The 16,585-nt window shown below is 50.2% G+C and overlaps 1 protein-coding gene across 3 annotated transcripts in view; it reads right to left on the minus strand.

Moving 5' to 3' along the window:
• STK10 (serine/threonine kinase 10) overlaps positions 1 to 16,585 on the minus strand; it is a 152,773-nt gene that overhangs the window by 20,748 nt on the left and 115,440 nt on the right. For 2 of the 3 annotated variants that reach the window (XR_011249595.1, XM_069556024.1), the window contains exons 15-19: positions 14,565 to 14,689; positions 12,372 to 12,560; positions 11,753 to 11,878; positions 9,046 to 9,159; positions 4,058 to 4,128 (exon numbers count right to left, since the gene is read on the minus strand). Coding sequence is in view for 2 of the 3 variants with exons in the window: in XM_069556024.1 (XP_069412125.1) it covers positions 4,058 to 4,128; positions 9,046 to 9,159; positions 11,753 to 11,878; positions 12,372 to 12,560; positions 14,565 to 14,689 (625 nt within the window). In the remaining variant the exon portion in view is untranslated. Of the gene's footprint in view, positions 1 to 1,750; positions 4,129 to 9,045; positions 9,160 to 11,752; positions 11,879 to 12,371; positions 12,561 to 14,564; positions 14,690 to 16,585 lie in introns of those variants that run through there. The other variant, XM_069556023.1, reaches the window with a different exon arrangement.

Genomic DNA, 16,585 nt, shown 5'->3' on the forward strand with positions numbered 1-16,585 from the left:
CCCTCTATCACATCTGAAGCCCAGACTGAGTCTCTGGGTACCTAGGGGTCAGCCAAAGTCTTCCTCCCTGCCCTTATGAAGCCTACAGTATGCCCTTTCCTTCCTAAAGCCTCCAAGCTTCATGGGCCGATATTCCCACTTGATATTGTCTCTGTTCTTGGCTGATCTCTTGAGTTGCCACGCTCATGTCGAGTGTCCTCCCTCTGAGAAGACTCTTCCCTAGCCTTCTTCCTGCTCTCAGGAAGTAAAGGTCCCTGAGCCTGGCTTGCAGGTCTGGCCCTGCTCTCCAGTCAGCCTCATGGCCCCACAAACCATTCACCCTCAACTGCAGCCCAGTTTCTGAATGTGTGTGTTCTGACCACATGCAGGCTTGTCATCCTAGATACGCGTCACCTCCACTGGGAGGTGCTCCTTGAGTCTCCCAGGCTGCACCAGCCTGAGCGAGCATGCTGCCCCACCAGGACTGTCTCTCGGCAGAACAAGCGTCTGTTAGCCAGTGTCAGTGTCCTGTTCAGTTCAGCATCTCTAGTTCATGGCGCCTAAGAGGTGTCAGTTAACGTGGAATGACCTCATGGGAAGTGGGAGAGTCCCCACGCATCCGCTAATGCGTCGTCTCTATCACCAATCTCATGAATCCTTTTTCCTGGGAACCTCAGTCGTTTTCCTAGCCCTTGATGATCCCCCGGACACGTCAGGCTGACAGGCCCGTGGGGCACTGGGACGGGCCCGCCACCTGCTGGTGAGAGCGTTTCCAGGCCAGTGACAACTCAGGGCTGCAGACGGGAAGGGCCAAGACATTCCACAAAGAACGGAAACCCCTTCTCAGGGTAGCATTCGCAAATGCACAGTGTAAAGCACACAGATTAAAGCGACACTAATCATCATGAAACAGAAGGTGTCAAAATACTAGAAAATGTGTGTATTATGTAGATATATATGTTGTGTACATTTGTGTCTCTCTAGTGATAGGTCCAGTAACTACTATAGTTTCAACACGAACAAAAGCGCTAATTGAAGATGTCTGCAACATCTCTAATGTGAGATGAAGTATCTGTGATTTCTACTGCTGACATAGTCACAAGTACTGCTGATAATATTAGTTTGTTGCCTATACCCATAAAGAAAGGAAATGCTGAAATTCAGTTAGAGCTTAGTGAGACTACCTTTCTCATTCAGGTACAACGATACCCTGAATTCTCCCCGTGGATCCCTTGTGTGCGTGTAACAGGGTCCATAGACTCCAGGTTGAGAACCCCTGAATGAGGTTTTAGAAGCGTGGCCATCGCTTTCTGTATGGCAGAGAAGACAGTGGGTAATTGTGTGTCTCTTGCTTGAGTGTAATGCATGCAGTTGGTGGGAGAGGAGCTGTGGAGAAGACCGTGGAGTTCAAACTTTTGAATTCCATGGGCACCAGGGCTGTGAGCTTTCACCTGATCTTCCCCTTACCCAGTATGTTTCCTCATCTATAAAATGACAGTGCCTTCCTCACAGGTTGTTGAAAAGGATTCAGTAAGTTAACATGTAAAAACTCTTAGGGGCAAAATGTTTGCTGTTAAATGAGAATGATATAAATGTCTGTAGAAAAAATACATCAAATGTAACTTCTTCAAGAACAGAAACCCTGACCTCTGACCTGCTATACACCCTGGGAGGCACCAGTGTACTCAGACAATAGTAAATCATTTCCTGGGTAAGTCTCCTCCCTGCTTTCCCCACCCCAATCCAAGAGAACAAACCCAAATGCAAAGAGTTTCTCACCTTGTTATTTTATTAGAAGCATATTTACATTCTTGCAGTTAACTTTGCAGAGAACACTTCACAAAAGTTTTTTATATAAAGTTTGGAAACTACATAAAAATAACTTCTCCATAAAAGGGAAAATATAAGTTAGTTCTATTTACTCTGCTAAAAACTGACTGAAAATGAGAAACAGTTCCGTCTGTCCCTTCCAGAGAAAACATCAGCACAGAACACGGAGAATACTGCATGGGCTTCCTCAGTGAGGGGCGTCATACTGGCTTAACGGTGAGCCTGGAGGCCCCAAGCGGACCCCATCCTGAAAGGACGGGGGAACTAGTAGGGCTCAGGCGGTGCTGAGCAGAAAGCGGCACCTCCTTGAAAGAGATTCCAATGTGAAGGACTTCCTCCTAAACCATGAGACTGGCCTCTCTCCTAATACTCTCTCTCATACCCAGGCTACAGAAGGCAGTGTTGTAAACAAAGCCCAAACCAGCCCTGCCATCGGCCACTGCGAGACCCTGCGCCCCTGCTGCTTCGCCGGTGGAACTGCGTCTGTCACGCTGCCGCTAGTTCACGATTCCCCCGCACCTGTGCACCAAAGAGGGTCAAAGGGGATCGTTTCCCTTATCTCATGTGTGGGAGACCTGAAAACTGTCCCTTCTGGGTCAAACACTGAAGCAGGCAAGCTAAGCGCTCACTAACCTAAGAGGACCAGTACCCTCCCACGGCCCTCGGGGCAGCTTCACTGCGTATGTAAGTCTGTGGAACCACGAGTCCCTTTTTCTATTGAATGGTTACCCTCCTTTCCCAAAATCCAGTTACAAGAGTACCCAGAAAACTCCAGAGACTTGCTGTAGAAAGACAGAACATCTAACCTTAACCTATAGGTGAGGAAGAAAGAGGAACTCTTCCCAGAGTGTTAGCCACCCATCACCAGCAAACTCACGCCCAGAATCAGTATGCCCATTTGACTCGTCTCAGTCACCTTCATATTTTTTTTTAAAGCAGATGTTTTCCTAAGGAAGACATTCATTTATATCAAGTTAGACATAAAGGTGGGGAAAAACAAAAACGGTTTTCTTTGTAGATGAACTGAATGCTGGGTTGAGCATTCGCCTTACCGGGTTATGTATGCTCTAGCCCATGAGGAGTGGAACCTCTGGGAGGCCGGCTGAGGCGGCAAGGCCCAGGGCTTCATCTGAGACACAGAAGCTTTGCTTCTGTCAGCTTCCTGGGGCAAGAAGCACTCCGTATTTCTCCCTGAACAGAAGGTGCAGTGCCTGTGAGCCTCTGTCTGAAGTGTGAGGCTGGACCCTGAAGTAGGAGGGACACGGCGCAGAGGGAAGCGGCCTTCCCGAATCACCTGCAGACAGGATGGGCAACTGGGAGACAGAGTGACTGGGCTGGGAAGTCTATCCCTGAAGAGGATCCCTCTGTGGGGCCAAAAAGGCATCACAGACTGGCAACTCAGCCTGTACCATCTGTGCCTCTGGGGCCAACACCCAGCACCCCCACCCCATACCAGTGGCTAGCCCTAACATGCTCTGTGGCACGGGCTCAGCCGGCAAGCACCTTCCAGTGCGCCCAGCACAAGAGGCCCAGGGCACAGGCAAGCCCGCGTAGCACCAGCGGGCCCTGTTCTGTGTGCGTGGGAAGGTGGAGGGGCGTGTGTGCACAAAGGGGGACCGCGAGACGGCAAAAACACCTGAGATCAGAATGAGCGCGCAGGCTCTTCCTGCCCCACCCTGTGGAGGTGGTCTCAGGAGGAAAGCAAACTGGGGGAGCTGGGGATGCGGCACCCCAGGCATCTGGCTGCACACCAGGCTCTGCTGGAGCCAAAATGGGCATTAAGAGCCCTGGTTCTTGTCTCCAACTGCGGGGAACGGCTGAAAAGCCCCCGAGAATTACAGGATGAGTGGACCCACGGGGACCTCGGCGGCAGCGCTTCAAGCTCACAGACAGCACAGCTGCTGGTTTGGCAACAGGAGGGGCCTCGAGGCCACAGAGCACCTCTTCCTCCTAGTCCGCGGCCCCACCGACAGCCCAGGTCACTGGGCTCAAGTGGAGCATGGTCAGGCGGCCGTCATGAACCCTCGCCCTCCACAGTAAGTGAGGACTCAGGGGTGCCAGGGCCGTTGGGCGCAGCTGAGGCGGCACTTGGCAAGGGGCTGGACGCGAGTGGCATGGAAGCAGGAAGGAAGGGGGTCCTGAGTTACTCGTTCACAGAGCGGCCCTAGGGGGCTGTTAAGAAGCAGCGTCTGCAGAGCTGTAGGGGAAGAACTTGGTGACCTTGTTTGGGGTGGTGGGATTTGCATACTCTGCCTCCTCGTTCATCTTGAAGAACATCTCCTGCTCTCGCTTTTTCTGGTTCAGATCCTCTTCCAGAGCCTAGGACAGAGGGCAGATGGAGCTCAGTCACGCCACTTAGGACACAAGTCTCCCCCAACCACTGGACCACCAAAGTGGTCTTCTCTGGAAATTTCCGCCCCCCACCCCCCAGGCCTCAGTGCTCAGGTAACTTGGTCTTGCCTCTTTCCTTTCCCAGAGCCCACCACCCAGAAGGTAAGTACCGCCTCCTGCTTCCTACTGCCTCAACCATGCAGGAGTTGCCTGTGGGCCAAGAGTTCTGCTTTAGGGAAATGCCAGTCTAGACAGGCGCAAGGGAACAGCAGAAGTGAGTCTGCTGCCAGGGAACAGCCAGATGACTGGAGGAAAACCTGAGGCTCTAATAGAAGATGGAGGAAGAGCTTTAACAAGAGTTGTCTGAGGACACAGTGTTCCTAAGCAGATTGCTGGCCTGCCAAGTCAGGGGGCTTTTCAAAACCTAAGCGCAGCCGTGCCACCCCCTGAGATTCTGACTCTGAAAGCCACTGTAGGACAGGGCTTCTTGACACAGTGAGAGCACATCATGGAACTCCGAGGGGGGCGCCAGGCAGCCGGCACTGCAGCTGCTTCTTCCTTTGGACACACGCAAGTTTAACAAGATAAATGGTGTCCTACCCCAGAAAAACGTCTTGAGTTCTCCAAAAATACACATCCAATTAAGAAGGGAAGCATGGAAACATATACACTAACATGTAAAATAGGGGAGAAGGCATGGCACCCACTCCAGTGCTCTTGCCTGGAAAATCCCATGGACGGAGGAGCCTGGTGGGCTGCAGTCCATGGGGTCACTAAGAGTCGGCCACAACTGAGCGACTTCACTTTCACTTTTCACTTTCATGCACTGGAGAAGGAAATGGCAACCCACTCCACTGTTCTTGCCTGGAGAATCCCAGGGACGGCGGAGCCTGGTGGGCTGCCGTCTATGGGGTCACATAGAGTTGGACACGACTGAAGCGACTTAGCAACACCAGCATGTAAAACATAAAATAGCCAGTGGGAATTTGCTGTATGACTCAGGGAACTCAAACTGGGGCTCTGTGACAAGCTAGAGGGGTGGGAGGGAGGCTCCAGAGAGAGGGGACATATGTATACCTATGGCTGATCCATGTTGATGTATGGCAGAAACCAACACAACATTGTAATTATCCTTCCATTAAAAAATTTCAAAAAGTTCCTCTAAAACTATCCAAGTATAACATTGAACTAAGATTGCTGGGAGAAATATCAGTGACCTCAGATATGCAGATGACACCACCCTTACGGCAGAAAGTGAAGAACTAAAGAGCCTCTTGATGAAAGTGAGAGAGGAGAGTGAAGAAGTTGGCTTAAAGCTCAACATTCAGAAAACTAAGATCATGGCATCCAGACCCATCGCTTCACGGCAAATAGACAGGGAAACAGTGGCTGACTTTATTTTGGGGGGCTCCAAAATCACTGCAGATGATGATTGCAGCCATGAAATTAAAAGATGCTTACTCCTTGGAAGGAAAGTTATGGCCAACCCAGATAGCATATTAAAAAGCAGAGACATTACTTTGCCAACAAAGGTCTATCTAGTCAAGGCTGTGGTTTTTCCAGTAGTCATGTATGGATGTGAGGGTTGGACTATAAAGAAAGCTGAGCGCCGAAGAATTGATGCTTTTGAACTGTGGTGTTGGAGAAGACTCAGTCCATCCTAAAGGAGATCAGTCCTGGGTGTTCACTGGAAGGACTGATGTTGAAGCTGAAACTCCAATACTTTGGCCACCTGATGCAAAGAGCTGACTCATCTGAAAAGACCCTGATGCTGGGAAAGATTGAGAGCAGGAGGAGAAGGGGATGACAGAGGATGAGCTGGTTGGATGGCATCACTGACTCAATGGACATGGGTTTGGGTGGACTCCGAGAATTGGTGATGGACAGGGAGGCCTGGCGTGCTGTGGTTCATGGGGTCGCAAAGAGTCAGACACGACTGAATAAGGAAATCATACCAGAAGACCAAAAAAAGAAAAAATGGAAGCAGAGTGCAGAGGAAAAAAGCAGGGGCTTTATAGTCAAATGGGATTCAGCTCCATTAGCAGCTGGGTGGGCCTCTGCATGTTACGTTTCCTCCCCAGGTCTGTTTCCTCTCGTGTAAAATGGCAATCTCACTGTCTTCCTGGCAGGGCACTTGAAAAGATTAAATTAAAAACCAATGGGCTGGGATTTCCCCCTCATCGTCCAGTGGTTAGGACTTCGCCTTCCAATGCGGTGGGTGCGGGCCCAATCCCTGGTTGGACTTGCACGTGAGAGCTTATGTGCCTTGAGGCCAAAAACCAAAGCATAAAACAGAAGCAATACTGTAACAAATTCAAACACTTTAAAAATGGTGCACATCAAAAAAATATATATATATTTTTAAAAGCTAATGGGCTGTAACTACTGAGTACTTCTTGCATGTCACATACTATGCTAAGTGTATTACAGCTTATTTAATCTTCACTCTGAGATAGATACTATTATCCCCATTTTATAGATGGAGAAACTGAGGCTCAGAGAGTTTAGGTCACTGCCCAAGGTCATTCAGCTACATGGGGGCAGAAGCAAGATGGGTCTAACTTTAGAGTTCAGGCTCTGAAACACTCTGCAAAGTCAGGCACACATGGGTTACTCAGTAAATGTGGCTTCATTATTACTTGCTTTCATTATAGAAGTAACCATTCACAGAAATTGACCAGCATTCTGTCTCTTTTTAAAAGTATTCTTTGATGCCCTGAAATAGTCTCAGCAAACTTACCCCCTTAAGCTCACGTTCCTTCAACAGTACTAAATTCTAGTGAGTTCTACCTAAAAGGAAAGATGGGGAAAGGACACTGCCTTCCCAGCTCCAGCTGATGGCTGTCATGTGGTATGACGGGCCCAGTGTTGCTAGAGCTCCTAAGTTTTCAAAAGAAACTGGAAATCCAGGTTTTTATGTAAAATTTCCTTATACTTAAAAGATTGGTAACTCAAAAAAGTCTTTAAATTGCTGTCTGTTGGCCAAACCTCTCTGTAAGCCAGTTTCAGCCTGCAAGTCATCAGCTACCACTTTTATTTTAGCACAGAAAGGTTTAGTAACTGCCTAGGGTCTCACAGCTAGTAATGGGGGAGCAAAGACTTTCTCCCATGTTTGTCTTACTTCAGAACCTATCCTCTAGAGCACGCCTCTCTTTTACCCCATACAACCTCTATGTCCTCTATGTCACCCAGGGCCGTCAGCAATCCTTCTGTAAAGGGCCAGACCATGAATATTCCAGCTTTGCAGACACTAAGGTCTCTGGTAAGACTGCTCAACCACTGTTGTAGTATAAAATCAGCCATAGATGATATGTAAATGTATGTGCATGGCTGTGCTCCAGTAAACCTTTATTTACAAATGCAGGTGGTGGGCCACATTTGGCCCATGGGAACAGGCCTTAAAACACCTGTTTTAAGGGAAGAAATGTTATCTTCATCTTATAGGGGTCAAAAGCAAGGTTCAGGAGGAAAGGCTTGTCTGAGGCCACATTTGATGTTAACTATGACCCAAGCAACACCTTATTGAATTCACCAGACATTCTATGCTTACTGAAATAAAAAAATTTGAATTTTTCTAAAAATACTCCACAAGGTACCATCATCTCCCCTGGCTCCCCCAACATGGGCCACAGCTCAAAGCTGCTGCTGGAAATCCAAGAGTGTAACAAACATTTATTCTAGAATGAAAATCATCACCTCCGGGTCAGTGTCCCACCAGCAACCCAGGTAAATGAAAAAAAAAAAAAAAAAGGTTAAAGGAGAGAATGCATCTACAAAGAATTCAGGAAAAGAGGCAGCCACCACCAGCAAAATCCAATACCAGCTCACCAAACACACACTTGGAATACCTCCCTAAATCCAGGCACCCCCCCCTCACCCCCCAAGCAGTCTGGGAACTGATGCAGTTGCTGGAGGCAATGTCACCGTTCACTTTCAGATTCTCTCAGGATGTGCAAAGCATACAGAACCGCTGGGTAAGAGTACCAGGCATTTACTTCTGATGCCAGAGGGAACCTATGTCAGCAGTATTATTGATTTGAGTGTCAAGTATCACAAGTCCCAGCAGACCATGTGTGGTTACAAGTAAGTGTGGACCTTTTAATCGGAAGGTCTGGGGCCTTGGCCAGCTTCCAGCCAGAAATCTCCATTAGCACAGGGAGGGAGGCCTCAACTCAAGGACTTCCAAGGCCACTCAGGCAGAGGTGGGCAGCCGCCTCCTGGCCAGACCTCAGTTAGAGCAGGTAGAGCTGAAGATGACCACAGAACAGACCTCAGGGCTTAAGGACAGAGAATCAAGGACAGTTAGGGCAGCTTCATCCTCAGAGAGTTTAGGACAGAAGGAAATGAGTCTGTCCCTGGCCTGTACTGTGGCCTAGGGACTTTCCACGTAACACTGTATGATATTCATATTTTCACTTTACAGATAACCACACTGAGGCCCTGTAGCAATTAATTTATCTGTCAACCTGGCAAAGCCACAGTAACCAGCTGTTTGGTCAAACACCAGTCCAGGTGGCACTGTGAAGGAATTTTTTAGATGTGATTAACAGGTAACTCAGTAGACTCTGAATAGAGCAGCTTACCTGCCATAATATGGGTGGGCCTCAGTCAGTCAGCTGCAGGCCTTAAGAGGCAAGCCTGAAGCCCCACTGTGGAGAGGACTACGCCTCTGGACTGCCCTGGTGCTCAGGACCACAACATCAACTCTCTCTGGCTCCCCAGCCTGCAGTCTGCCCAGCAGGTTTCAGACTGACCCGCCCCAACCATCAGGTGAGCCAGTTCCTTAAAATAAACCCTCAAGTCTGTATCTCATCCATATCTGTATCTCCACCCGCATCCTAGGCAGACACCGGTGGTCCAGTGAAGCAGAGCCCTCCACAGGCCCGCCGGCCCAGACTCGGCTACCTTTTTGCGCGGCCGGAGCTTGTCCCGCCATTCCTTCAGGTTCTGGTTATGGCTCTCGTCCAGGGCCTTCAGCTTCTGGGCTTCGTGCTCTATCAGGAGGTGACACTTTTCATTCTGGAACATATTCCAGGCAGGACAGGTAAGAGGGCTAAGACACACCATGAGGCACCAGCATCGTGCACTTAGGTCTTCTTGATTATAAGCCCCACTTATACAAAACTCTACACAGATGAATACAGATGCACCAAAAGGAGCCTGGAAGAATACTCCAGAATATTACCATTAATAGGTTTCATTGTGTAATAGGACCTCTAGCAGTTTCGCAGCTTTCTTTGTGCTTCCTGCATTGTTTGAATTTTTCAACATGAACAGATGTTGTTTTAACAAAACAATAAAACCATTAACAGTAAATATGTGCCCTAATTGTACCACACAGAGGCAAACACTACAGGATTTTAGATATATTTCCTGTCAGGCTCTGTCCTGTGTGTTGTTTGGCCCACCCTGTATATAAAATTCTGAAACCTGCCTTCCTGTTTACATTATAATGTAAACAGTTCTACAAAGAATTAACATTTTTTATAATCATGATGTTTAATTCCTACGGAGTATCTTACGGTATGGCTTTATCTAATTTAAACATTTCCGTATTTTTGGCCAGCTTGGGTTGCTCTTAATCTTCACTGTTACAAATAGCATTTTCTTAAACATCTGTGCTGTATACTGAATTGTTTCTCCCTAAAATTCATTATGTTGAATCTGTAATGTCCAGTGTGATGGTATTTGGAGATATGGGGCCTTTGGGAGAGAAGGAGTTTAGTGAGACCAGGAGGATTGGGCCCTCACGCCGGGGTGAGTCAGGAAGAAACCAGGGAGCTCACATGCTAGAGTGCTCCGTCCCTGTCTCCATCCCTCCGTTCCCCTCTCCTCTCTCCCCCCTTCTCTCTCCTGTCTCTCTGCCACGTGAGGACACAGCAAGAAGGCATCCACTCCCCTGGAACCCAACCATGCTGGCAAGGCTGATCTCTGGTTCCCAGGCTCCAAAACTGTCAGAAAATAAACTCCTGTTGTTTAAGCCAGCCGGTCTCTGGTGTTTTGTTATGGCAGCGTGAGATGAGATAATCTGTATGTATAAACATTTTGTATCTATGTAAGTTATATAATTTTCTGTGTCACATACCATCCCTCCAGGAGAGATCTGTGACAAGGGATAAGGGCCGTGGACCTGCCTGAGGCTTGCCAACATCACTGCTCTCTCTATGAGGCAAGTTATCTGCCTCACAAAACTGAACCTGGAGCCTCCCGCAGGGACAGCAGGGACAGTTCCCTGTTGGTTCCTCACAGAGAATCACTCCTGCAGCTTATCGTGCATTTATAAAGCAGGGGGAAAGCGCCTTTATCCAGACACCTCCACCGTCCTGGACTGGGGGAGTAGAACTGCTTGGGGGACTTTTACCTGGGGTTTCAAGCTCAAGGGTTCTAGGAATTTAGAAACCGCCTTGGTTGGGAACAATACTCATGGCCGCCTTGAGAACTTCCGGCCTGCCCAGAGCTGGCTGCGAGCTCTCTACAGCTTCTCTCAGTTGGTCCTCACAGTAACCCCATGAGGCAGGGGTGGGAACATAAATACAGAAGGTGAGTGGGCTGGCTAAAGCTCACACAGCAACAAGCAGCAGAGCCCCTGCCTGCCAGGCTTCAACACCTGCGGTGTTTCCTCCACAGCCCTCTGCCCTTCGAGAAATTGCCGGGTGGATCTCACAGCCTCGAGAGTTTCCTGAGGTCACAGACGCGAGCGTCAGTGCATGTCAGGTAGAGCAATGCTTCGCTCCACCACAAGGGGGCTCCAACTACCAACTCCTCGGCAAGGGCCCTTAGGGTGAGGCAAACTCGATTGGGATTTGAGAAACTTGAAGAGGTCAAGGATCTCCCCAGGGAAGGGGGGTCACACCAGCTTGGCAATATCGGGATTCCTTTTCCTGACTTTATGGGAAAATTTTGAGCTTCTTACCATCAAGAATAATGGTAGCTGTAGGTTTCTGTAGATACTCTTTATCAAGTTAAGGAAGTTCCCTTCTGCTAATTAACATAAGCAGGTGTCAGCCTCTGTCAAATGCGTTTTCTGTATCTACTGATGATATGAACATGTGATTTTTCTTCTTTAGCCTGTCATGGATTACATTAACTCATTTTTGTATACTGCACCAACCCTGGGGGGTAAATCCCACCTGGTCATGGTATATACTTCATTTTATGTATTTTTAAATTCTGTTTGCTAACATTTCATCGGGGATTTGTGCATCTGTGCTCATGAGAGATACTGATCTGTAGTTTTCCTCCTTGTAATGTCTGGTTTTGGTATTAGGGTTATTGGAACACCTTTTCCAAAGACACAGGGATGACCAAGCAGGCCAGCATCATGCCCACTGCCAGGCCCTGGGCATAGCGCTCTTGGCTCAGCTCTGCCATCTCATTCACAAAGCCTCACTCCAGTTCTACAAATAGGAGTCATCACCCTTGCCCCACACCTATTTTAGAGATGTGGAAACTATGGCACGGGAGGGGGACATGATGTGACCGACATCACAGAGAACAGCAGGATGGAGACAGCTCCACCTGGAGCTCCCCTGTCTGTCGGGTCCCAAGACCCCCAGAGAACTGCGTGCCCCCGGGGAGACGGGGGCGAGCACGGCGGGGCAGGGGGCGGTACCTGCAGCTGCTGCAGCTCACTCATGTTGCTCTCACACTGGGCCAGCATGTCCCGCATCTGGTTCTCATGTTTCTGCTGCTGCTGCAGCCGCTCTGCCTTCTGCCTCTTCTCTTCCTGCTGGGAGAACTGCAACCGAGAACAAGCGAGGTCCCTCCCTCAGGGAGACGCCCCAAGGGGCCAGAGTGTACACAGGCAGTGTCCTGCGCCACTCAGGCAGGGTCCCTGTGCAAAGTCCTCCCAGCCCCGCCTTCAAGGAGCCCACAGACTGGCGGGGACACTGAGACGCGCTAGGACAGTGTGTGGAGGAGGCAGGAATCACAGGAGTCCAGGGTCACCGACTCCATGTGCCCGAGCCCCCTGGGTGACTTGTGAGTGGGGGTCTCAGTAGATGAAAAGGTGGAAGCAGCTGCAGGATGGAAGCCCAGGAGTGTGGCAGGGAGCGTGCATCAGAAAGCAGCGCCAAGCCTCCTTCCTGTCCACCAGAGGGCGTCAGCGTGAGGCTTCCATTCCACTCCTCTTTCCAAGACTCTGCTCCATCTCACACTCCCCTGAATGTGTAAGATTCAGGCCCCACCACACCTGGGTCGGGCCCCACTCCATGACACCCCAGGCCCCCGACCTGCTTGATCTTCTCGCGCTGCTCAGCGGCGCTGCCCCCTCCGTTGATGTGGAGGCTCTTCTTGTACATGGCCATGCGCGTCTTGCCCTCACTTCTCTGAATCTTGGGCAGCCGCGCCTTCTCCTGCTGCTGCCGCACCTTCAGCTGCTCAATCATGCGCTGGTTGTAGCGCTGCATCTGCTCGCGCTCCTGAGAGGGACACCCAGAGGGGACAAGGTCAGCTGCTTCACACACACAGGTGAAATCAGAGGTCAGGGCTGCCACGCGCCACTCAGGAGCCCAGGACCCGCGTGGTTCAGAATGCTCAGAACAAGGCTCGCATTACCATCAATAATGTTTTAGAGTCTTACCTTCTGAATGCCTTCTCATTTAACCAATTGGTAGCATGCTATCCTGAGCTATTATCTCAGAGCAAAATGTACATTAATGGGATGGTTCCTCATTATTGATAGGTGTCAATTCATATTTTTTAAAGTCTTGATAAATTTGAATATTTTCCTTCACCTAACACTTGTATTTCAAAACTTAGCACAGGCATCACTTCTTCTAAGAAGCCTCCCCTGACTTTCTAGCCAGGTAGGGCATGTTTATTCCAAACTGCCACAGCCTTGGGCTGACTTCCAACACTGTACTTAGGTTAGGAGTTGTAATAACCCACACCAGATCTCAGTTCAACCTGTCTCTGTCCCCACTAAAGGGACTGAACCAAGACAACTGCACAGAAGTAGAGTGCTCCAGCCACACAGAAGGGGCCCTTCTCTGGGCTGGGGAGGTTAGGGAAAGGTTCCTGGCAGAAGCAGTATTTAAGTTGAGACTTAAATGTATTTTGAAAGACTTCAGACAATAGTAGAAAGCTACAGTAATAAAAACTGTGTGGTACTGGGAAATCTATGGCAGTCCAGTGGTTAGGACTCCTGAGATTTCACTGCCAAGGGCCCAGTTTGATCCTTGGTCAGGAAACTAAGATCCCACAGGCTGTGAGATAAACAATAAAATAAATAAAAAGAAGTCTATCCAAAAAATAAAAAGGACAGTGTGGTATTGGTACAAAAACAGATATATGGATCAATGGAACAGACTAAAGCCCAGAAATAAACCTACACACCTACAATCTTCAACAATGCAAATCAAAACTACAATGAGGTACTACCTCACATTTGTCAGAATGGCCATCATTAAAATGTCTACAAATAAATGCTAGAGAGGGTGTGGAGGAAAGGGAACAGCCCTACACTGTCGGTGGGAATGTAAGTCAGTATAGCCACTATGGAGAACAGTATGGAAGTTCCTCAAAAAACTAAGAGCTACCATATGATCCGTCAATCCCACTCTTCGGGAGACAAACTGTAATTCAAAAAGATACATGCACCCCTATGTTCACAGCAGCACTCTTTATAATAGTGAAGACACAGAGGCAACCTAAATGTCCACTGGCAGAGGAACGGATAAAGATGTGCACACGTATCCAGTGGAATACTACTCAGCCATAAAAACACAAAGTAATGCCTTTTGCAGCAGCATGGACAGACCTAGAGATGACCATACTAAGTGGAGAGACAAATAGCAAATGATATCACTTACATGCGGAATCTAAAATAATGGCACGAATGAACCTGTCTACAAAACAGAAGCAAACTCAGAGAACAGACTGGCTGCCAAGAGTGGGGGTGGGGGTGGGAGGGATGGAGAGGGACTGACTGGGGTTTGGGGGTTAGCAGATGCAAACTATTACATTTAGAGTGCATAAAGAGCAAGGTCCTCCTGTACAGCACACGGATCTATATCCAACCTCCTGGGAGAAACCATAATGGAAAAGACTATAAAAAAAAGACTGTATGTGTGTCTATATGTGTGTGAGTCACTCTGCTGTCCAGCAGAAATTAACACAACATTGTAAATCAATTATAACCAAAGAAAGTAAAAAGTATTCTGAGAGAATGCATGGGAAAGACAAAGTGAAAGTGGAAAGGAGGGCAGGACGAAGGAAAGGAAAAAGGGGGGGGAAGTGAGACATATACGTCAAGCGCCAGGGTCAGGGAGGGAGCTTCCATGATTCCTGGCCCCTGGATCTGAGGCAGGACATCGCCGAGAACCTCTCGAGCCTCCCTGTGGCCACCCGGCTCCTCTGAGATGCGCGGGGTGGCCTCCCGGCCCCCCAGGGGCAGCCCGGGAACCGCGGGCTCGCAGCCTCACCTTCTCATGCTTGCGCAGCAGCTCGTGCCGCTGGAGGAAGTACTGGTCTTTGAGCTGCTGCTTCACCAGCTGGTGCCTCTCCTGCAGGTGATGCTCCTCCATCTCCCACAGCGCCGCCTCCCGGTCTGCAGCGGACACAGCACCCAGTGAGGTGCAGATGGCCAGAGCCCCCAGGCCCTCCCCTCCACTCCCGAGCCTGGTCTCGTCACACCGCAGCTGGTGATGGCGCCGCCTCATCAGCCTATGTTGGCTGAGCCACCAGCTAGGAATTTCCCCAGCACCTCGGGTGAGAGCTCCCTGCAGCATACAGCAGGAAGTGTTTGGAGTGTCAGGGCGTCAGGAGCCAGAGAAACCAGAGACATAGGCTAGAACCCAGTCATATCACTGGGGTTTGGGATGGACAAAAAGACTGCTTCAGGCCCCATCTCCCACCTCTGCCAAATGGCATACCATGGAGGGAGAAATATCCTTGGAAGACACTGTTACATTCTGTCTGCACTGCGCCTGTCCTTCCCTAAGGGGCGGATGGGAAGCGCTCATGTGGAAACCCCACGAAGAAGGTATGACAGGTACGACTACATCCTACTTTGAAAAATGGATGGGACCCTCCACATTCCCTCTATGCGTTCTGGAATAGTACCTGGCATTTTATCACTGGAAGTCCATTAGTACTACAGGGCAGGGAGGTGGGGTCAGAGGGAGAACCTCACACCCTGAAAGACGTAGCCGGTCCTGCTCAGCCCACTGTGAAAGTTCCATCTATTTTGCTTCCCTCCTGTCCCATGAAAGCCAGCATCTGCCCACAGGACACCGAAGCAGTGATTTGGCTTCCAAACCAATCAGAACCACAGTCCCACAAGTAGGATGGTTCTTATAGACCATCACGTGATAAGAAAAGGAAGCAAGGGGAAGGGACTTTTCCCAAACACCCGTGGCTCTGTTCAGGATGTCGGAATACCAAGGACTCATTTTGCTTGGTCCACGCTAAGTACTGGCTCACAGCGTTTAACTGCCCGGGCCCTCGGAGTCCTGGCTGCAGTCCCCGGTATAATGATGAGCCAGAAACAGCACTCGGGTATCAGTCCTATGTTCACCTCTTTACGACAGACAGGGACCATTAGGCCCACAGCCCACAGGCACCAAAGTCCAGTTTTCACTCAGCCAGCTGCTGTAAACGGAGTTCAGCCCACAGAGTTCTAGCCATTTGGAGCCTGCTTGCTTTCCATACCCCGCAAAATTGTACCCAACATCTGCTGGCCATAAAAAGACAGCCTGGGGGCTATATAAAGACCCCAAGCCCTGCGTCCTGCAGAGCGCCCTACCCAGAGCCTCCCGGCGGAGCTCTGCGCGCTGAAGGCTGTCACCCAGAGGCGCGAGCTCGCCAGTTTCCAGGCGCCCCCGGCCCGCTCCCTCGGGCGGGAACGCGCACTGTTGCCGCTGCACAGTCCCGAGCTGGTAGGGGCCCGCCAGCACCAAAGCTGCCAAAACCCCACCCCGGCGGGGGCCGGAAGGGCGTGGCTTCGAGAGAAGGCCTGCATGCAAGGCCCACGCGGCCGCTCGCGAGCAGGGCCGCTCTGGCCAAAGCACGGCCGTTCTCCGCGCCTCGGTTTCCTCGTCTCCAAAAACGGGCAAACGCAGGGCCTGCCTTGTGGGCTTGAGAGGGTACGATGTGGTGAAGGTACAAGGTGGAGGCACACGGCCTGGCAGAGGAGGCGTTCAACACGGGATGCGGCTGCTCTGAGGGGCTCTGGATTCTGCCCGCACCTCCCCACCCCGCCGACCGGCTCACTGATCCACTGATACAGCTCCCACCCATTCTGCGTCGCTTCTTTTTCTCCTTCCTCCTTGCCGTGTGCCAGCGTGTTAAATCGTGTTATTGATAATGGTATCTCTGCCTCAGTCTTGACTTCAGTGGGGGTTTTCCTCCCGTTTCGCCACGAGGCTGATGTCTGGTCTGAGCGTGGAGAAGTCCCAGCGTCCGTTCCCGCCCAGGGCTGGGCCGTCCGTTCAGGCCCGACGTG

The sequence above is a fragment of the Ovis canadensis genome, chromosome 16 (assembly GCF_042477335.2).
Source record: "Ovis canadensis isolate MfBH-ARS-UI-01 breed Bighorn chromosome 16, ARS-UI_OviCan_v2, whole genome shotgun sequence".
NCBI lineage: Eukaryota > Metazoa > Chordata > Mammalia > Artiodactyla > Bovidae > Ovis > Ovis canadensis.